This window comes from Odontomachus brunneus, unplaced genomic scaffold, assembly GCF_010583005.1.
Source record: "Odontomachus brunneus isolate Ranch 3 - 2012 unplaced genomic scaffold, Obru_v1 Obru_scaffold_048, whole genome shotgun sequence".
Taxonomy (NCBI): domain Eukaryota; kingdom Metazoa; phylum Arthropoda; class Insecta; order Hymenoptera; family Formicidae; genus Odontomachus; species Odontomachus brunneus.
Genome location: NW_022639498.1, coordinates 2084641 through 2091896, shown reverse-complemented (window position 1 = coordinate 2091896; position 7256 = coordinate 2084641). Strand labels below are relative to the sequence as shown.

General features: G+C 43.2%; 1 protein-coding gene across 1 annotated transcript; it reads right to left on the bottom strand.

Moving 5' to 3' along the window:
- Nucleotides 1–4918: 4918 nt before the first annotated feature.
- LOC116844976 (non-muscle caldesmon-like) lies at nucleotides 4919–5533 on the bottom strand. The gene has a single exon (XM_032817180.1). The coding sequence runs from the start codon at nucleotides 5531–5533 to the stop codon at nucleotides 4919–4921; it is 615 nt and encodes a 204-aa protein (XP_032673071.1).
- Between the last annotated feature and the right edge of the window lie 1723 nt (nucleotides 5534–7256).

Below are 7256 nucleotides of genomic sequence, written 5' to 3'. Positions count from 1 at the left end.
TACAGTGGAACATTTGTTTACTCTCGAGCATTGCATTGACCAAAATACACACATTGTTAATACAAAATGCAGAAATTTTGTAAAAATTCTTCGAGAGAAGAATATCACCGAAACGGATAATTCTATATCGACGATACGCAATAGCGGGGACTTTGACGGTGGTTCACTCATCGATTGCGAGCTATTGGCGTGCGCAATGAATAATATTATGTATGAAGTATTGAACAAATAATCTGTACATGTAACACTTTCAAAATATATAAATTGTAATCCCAAGATCTGCTGTTTATGTATATCAGACCTTTTCCCATATTTTCTCGATACATCACAAGTCTTAAAATGTTATTCGGTCTTTTTGCGGAGCGCAGCGAGTGATGTAGAACATGCAAAATCTTGTCGCGGGGGCACAGTGTACGTGCTCATTAGTAATAAGAATATCATGTGTCGTATTCTTTTTCTTGCGCATCTAATTGTCGAATGCATACATCGCTTGCAAAATCTTGTCGCGGGGACACAGTGTACGTGCTCATTAGTAATAAGAATATCATGTGTCACATTCTAGTTCTTGCGCATCTAATTGTCGAATGCATACGTTTGCAGAATATTAGAGTTTGCAACTGTGACTAAAAAAATCACGCTGCAAAATGCGCGGGCGGCGCGGACGGCACAAAATCGGCCGCGAAAACCGCCGCAGATCGGTAAAATGATCTATTGAAAGCAGATAGAAAAAATTATATAATATCGGTAATTACCGATCATCGATATTATGTAAATATGACAGTAAAAATTATGTAAAAATATATATGTGCTGATAAAAATTAAGTAATTAAATGTTGGTATATAATATCGACAATAAATTACCGATCGTCGGTATTGTGTAATTATATGTTGGTAAAAATTATGTTGGTAAAAAACTTATGTAATTAAATGTTATATAATATCCTTAAAAATTACCGACCGTCGGTAACATCGGTATCCCCCCCCCAATTACCGACCGATGATACCTTCCCTCCGCGGTGACGTCATAACCCCCCGCGGTAACGCAATCCCCCCTGACGTCATACCCCCCGCCCGCGGTACCCCCTCGGAGGTCCAGGGTTAGAACCCCTATAATATACCTACTGCCCCTTTTCTTATCCTTTCCCTAACATGCTCTTCCTGTCCCCCATTTTTCTGTAAGACATATCCTAAGTCTCTAAATTTCCCCACCTCCTCTATCACCCTTTCCCTCCATCTCCAATTCATTCTTTTTTCCCTCCCACCTCCCCTCCTGAACCTAACAATTTTCGATTTCTCTGTGTTTAATTCTAACCCCTTGTTTTCCAAATATCCCTCCTTGACATCGTTTATTTCATCTTCTCCACCTCCTCCGCCATTATAACAACATCGTCCGCGTACGCCAAAGAATATACTTTCCCTCCCCCCTATTCTTATACTACCCCATCTCCCTCTCTCTAATTCCTCTTCCAAGTCTGCCAATAATAAATTGAATAGGTGCAAGCTTAATGGACACCCCTGTCTCCCCCCGCTCCCGTCAAAAAACTTTCACCTGTTACCCACCCTATCCTTATTCTATTTTTAGTTTCGTTTATCACGTTCCCACACCTTCTTACCAACCCCTCCCTTTCCCCTCTCTTCCTCATAGCCTCTATTAATTTCTTCCTACCCACCGAATCGAACGCAGCCCTCAAATCTATAAAAAAACGCTACTAACTCCCTCTTTTTTTCTACCTAACCTTATTAATTAGATAATTAGGAATATAACCTAACCTTATTTATTAGATAATTAAGAATATAAATATTGTCCATTGTCCCCATTCTTCTTCTGAACCTCGATTCTTTGATTCTTTGATAATAAACTTCTCCCTTCAATTTCCTCCTTTAGCCTTTTTGCTAACACCGCCGTATAAATCTTGTATAAAGTCGATGTCAGCATCACCCCCTATAGTCCTCCACCTTATCCCCTTCACCTTTCTTTAACACTGGAACTATAATTCCTTCCTTCCAGTTCTCAATCCAACCCTTTCCCTTCCAAACTCTATTACACAATTCCCATTTCCATTCCTCCAACCTCTCTCCTCCATACTCCCTCTGGAATCCCATCTCCTCCTACCCCCATCCTTTATTCTTTTTAACGCTTCTTTCATTTCCCCCTGCCTAACCCCTCCTCCTCATCCTCCCTTAGCCCTCTTTTCGTCCCTTTTACTACTTTCTCTTCCACTCCTCTTAACAAGCCCTTAAAATACGTTACCCAATCCTCCATTTCTACCCTCTCATTCACTTTTTACCTCTTCTTCTTTCCTTCCTCACTATCTCCCATATTTGCCTCTCTGATTTTACTTCTTTCACCTCCTTCATCCACCTTTCATTTTCTTCTCACCTCCTCCTTTCTATTATCTTTCTGTATCTTATTTTCTTCTCCCTGTAACTCTTTCCCTCTCCCTCCTCTCTTCTTCATTTCCTTTACTCCCTTATCACTCTCTTTTTTCCGCTTTCTACATTCCTCATCCTACCATCCACTCTTATCCTTACACTCTCCTCTTCCTCACTCTTCCTCTAAAATTTTATTAATTTTCTCCCTCCTTTCTCCCCACATTGCCCCCACTCTCTTGTTACCAACCCTTATTTTCCCCAATCTACTATTAAATTTGTGGTGGATCGATATAGATCCACCCGAGAAACGACGTACGACCGCCGCAACTGCCACATAGGCAGCGCGGCACCCTTAGCCGAGCCGCCACCGCAACCGCTGGAGTCTCCGTGCGACGCTGTTTGGCGGCGCGCACATGGAGGGGTTTTCTCGCGAGAAAATCGTGATTAACAGACAATAAAAGGCCGGACCCCGCGGGGGATCGACACAATCCGCCGTCTGGCTATCTCTAGCATTTTACCGCAGCTAGAAAGTTATCGGCCTCGGCTATAAGCCACGTCCGCGACGTGGCACCGACTCTCCAGACGCTGAAAAAGCGTCGCGACCGCCGCATCCGCTGAAGAAACGGCACCGAGTCTCCGAACGCTGAAGAAACGTCGCGACCGCCGCATCCGCTAAAGAAGCGGGCACCGAGACTCCTGGCACTGAAGAAGCGTCCCAGCATTGGCTGTAGAAGCGGTTCCAAGTCTCCGGACGCTAAAGAAGCGTCCACAATCGTCGCATCCGCTGTAGAAGCGGCAACGGTATTTACAGACGCTGACAAAGCGTCTAACGCAAGCAACCACGCCGAGGGCAACGCGGACACCTCCACGACGGGGACTATCACCCCGTGGAAGCTGCAGACGATCTACATCCTGCGACGGCCATTGATACGGTCACCTATCACGATCTTGGCCTACGGAGATTCACGAGTGAGACAACCACAATCTCCAAGGTTTGCTCTCGAAGACGATCACCACTCTGACAAGGAGAACCGGCGCATTTCCGCCCGGCGTCCCAGGCGAAGGAGGGCCTGGAAAAGGGAAAAGAGCCCACGGAAAAGCAAACTAAATTCCGCGGCCCGGCGAACACTTAAAAGACTCACACACACACACACCCACACACACATGTATTGACACACAACTAAATGTCTGTATAAAAAGGGTACAACGAGTCACATTTAATATATCACGTCTTCCCCGCGTGCGAAAAGATCACAATAAAAAATAACACATACCTGCAAAAAATTTCTCTCTTCCTCCCTCCGTCCATCTCCACTTATTCTTCCCTCCTTCTCCTATTCTTTTCCTTCTCTCCAACTCCTAATGTCCATCCTTATCATTACTGGATGATGATCCGATTCCATATTATCCCCTACCTCCATTTTTACCACTTTCCCTTTCATCTCTTTATTTCCTAATATCAAATCAATTACGATCTCCCCCCTCTCTCCCATATATGTCCATTCTCCCTCCTCATCTCCATTTACTCCTCCCCCCCATTAAAGATTTCCCACCCCGTCTCCTTTATCACTTTTAACAATACCCTCCCCTTTCTATTAATTTTCTTATCTTTCGATCTTCTTCCTCCCTCTAATACTTTCTAATTCTCCTCCTCAATTCCTCCCCCGTCCTAGCATTAAAATCTCCTCCTATAATCGTACTTACCTCTTCCTCATTTACCTCCATCCAGCCTCTTAATATCCTCATCTTATCCTCAATATCACCATTCACATAAACCCTCACCACCCTTCACCTATCCTCCCCCACCTTAACCTCCGCTGCTAAAATCCCTTCCACTTCCCCTATCATTACTATTTTTTCCACCATTATCCCTAACATAATCCCCACCACCATCCCCCCCATTGCCCTCCCACTCTTATTTCTCCTCTTTACCAATTGCACATCCCAACTATATTCCCTCGATAAACGTTCTCTTACTCTCTCCCACCCTTTCTTATCCAATCATGTCTCGCATAGGAACATTATATCCCACCCTCTCGTCCCTTCCCAAAAATTCTTACCTTTATTATCCAACCCCGCCACATTCCAGAACACCACATTAAATGTCTCTTCCCTTTTCTTATCCATATCTCTCGTGCCCACCTCTCTCAACCCCCATTCTCCTCCTATTCTCCACCCCTCTTTCTCTTAATCAGCTCCCTTTCCCCCCCTTCTCCCCTTCCCTCACCGATCCATTCCTCAATTCCTCCTGTACTCTTCCCGTCCCTCTCCAGTCCACCAGCCTTTTCTCCCTTTCCTCCCAAAACTACCATTTTCCATTTATAGGTATCCTCTTATTACCTATCCTCACCTTATTCCCTTTCCCTTCCTCCTTCCTTGCCACCTCTCTTATCCTCCATCTTGTCCTCCTCCCTTTCTATGACAAATCCTCTGCTATCCATATGTTCCCTTCTTTCAGTTTCCCCTTTCCATTCATCACCCTTTTTTTCCTCCTCACCCTCTAGTCTTATTACAACCATATCTCCCCACTCCTCTTTCCCTATTCTTAGCTTACCTTCCCCACCTTCACATCCCCCGCAATATCTTTCAAAACTTTCTCAATTTGTTCGATCTCTTTTCCTTTATCAAACTTTATCCCTTTCACCACTATATTGTTCTTTTTCTCTTCCCTATCCGTTCTCTCCATCCTCTTCTCCATCTCCTCTATCCTTCCCTCCATTCTTCTTATTAACCCTGTTCCCATCCTTTCTAAACTTCCTTTCACCCCTACTTCCAACATCCTCATTCTTTTTTCCAACCCTTCTAATTCACTCCTGTCCCTTCCTTTATCACTTCCCTCGAACTTCCTTTCCAAAATTGTAATCCTTTCCTCCAGCCTCTCCCTCTCTACCTTCCATTCTTCCTCCTTTATTCTAATTTCCTCTATCTCCCTTCTTATACCACCCAGGCTCTCCTCCACTCTACCCCACATCATTCTCGTCTTCTTCATCATTTCCTTCATCATACCCTCCAATTTTCCCTCCCCCACCTCCTTCATATTTCCTTCCGGCGATCTATGCGTCTTCCTACTTTTTTTAAATGCTCCCCCTGCCTCCTTTTCCCTCTCTTCCTCTCTAACTTCCTCAAAACCTTTTTTCTTTTTCAAGAAATCCTCTAGCATATCTGCACTATTCCTTCTTTCTCTTTCAACTCTTTTCAACTGTCCGCCCCTTTCCTTTATCTATTATCTCCTCTATTACCCACTTATCCTCTCACACAAGTAAGTTACCTACTTAGTTCTTTTATCTTTCCCTCTTACTCACTCCGCTAGATGTCTCTCTCTTCTCTCAATTTCCTCTAAAACTCACTGTCATCTAAACCTAACCTCTCTAACTCTAACCACCTTTTACTCTCCCTTCTACTCTCTCACCCACTTCTCCTCAGTAACCTTTTAACTCCACCACACATACATTCATTCGCACCCTCCCCTCCTCTCCTATCACCATTACACTCACTCTCATTCACTCTCCAGACACAATTTTTATCCCCTTACAACTCACTCCAACCGCTATCATCTGCACCGGAAACGGAAGTCCCGGGTTACTGCTATAAAAGCGCTATATGAGCGCTTTGCAAGTGCTTTGTGCTACGTGGGTACGTAACAGTAACATAACATTAATGTTAAATTTCCTACTCAACAATGTAACTATTATATAACGCGTGTATTATGTAACAATCTCAGTGAGAAATGATTCTTTGATCGATGTTAAAAAGACGTCAAATCGACGTCGATTTGACGTCCTTTTGACGTTAATCGACGAGTCATTTATCACTGGGAATTATACTGTTGAGTGCGAAATTGTAACATTGACATTATGTTATTGTTGTCCTAGTGAGAAATGACTCATAGATCGACATCGAAAAGACGTCGAATCGACGGTGACTTGACGATTTCGGGAGCGGTGCACTTGGACACGGTGCATTTAGACACAGCCAATCACAGCACCGTGTGATTAGAGACATTTGTAGGGTTCCTTGGAACAGCGACTTGTGATTGGACTGTGTCCAATTGCCCCGTGTCCAACTGATATACACCCGACGATTTCGATGTCGATTTGACGTCGAAGAACCATTTCTCACTGGGACTTGATGTTTAACTAAACACCAAGTCCCAGTGAGAAATGACTCGTCGATCGACGTCAAAATAAGCCGGTTCAGATCTAAACTTTTTTTTCCATTGACTAATTTTTTTCAAATACGCAAAATATATGTATAATTGTATACCTTTCATCGTCAACGTCTATATCGCATTGAAAATACTAGTTCTCGTCAGTTCACTTTGAGCTTTCAAGGAGTGAAGTTGTTATTGTTCACTTGTGCGCTTGTTATCGACATATACTTATTACCTGTCATAATCTTTAGTTTTAACTATATTTGTAAAGTCCGCGATATAATTGTTAGCCACATTTTCCAACCGTGGAAGACACCGCTACGATTAAGGAGGTTTCGGCCGCCGTCCAACTCGGAGATAATCCGAGAGTTAATCCGAGAGGAATTATACAATCCTCAAATATCTGTAACGAAAGGAGTGAGTAGAGATCCATCTCCATATTCCAAAAAAGTCCTCGGCAAGATGCCAATCTTCTGGATCGTGCCAGCAGAGAGTTATTAACCCTTTGTGTCACGAATTTTTCTATCATTTTTCCTCTAATAGTATACTTGGTTGTTTTTGGGGTCGCTGATTACGAATTCAAAGTCAGAATTCCAAACTTCAAAATGGCGGATCCAATATAGCGGACCAATAATTCAAAAATAATTTTTATTTTTATGTAAAGTAGTATTCAGGGCTTTCTCGGGTCGCTGATTACGAACCCGAAATCATAATTGTAAAATTCAAAATAGTG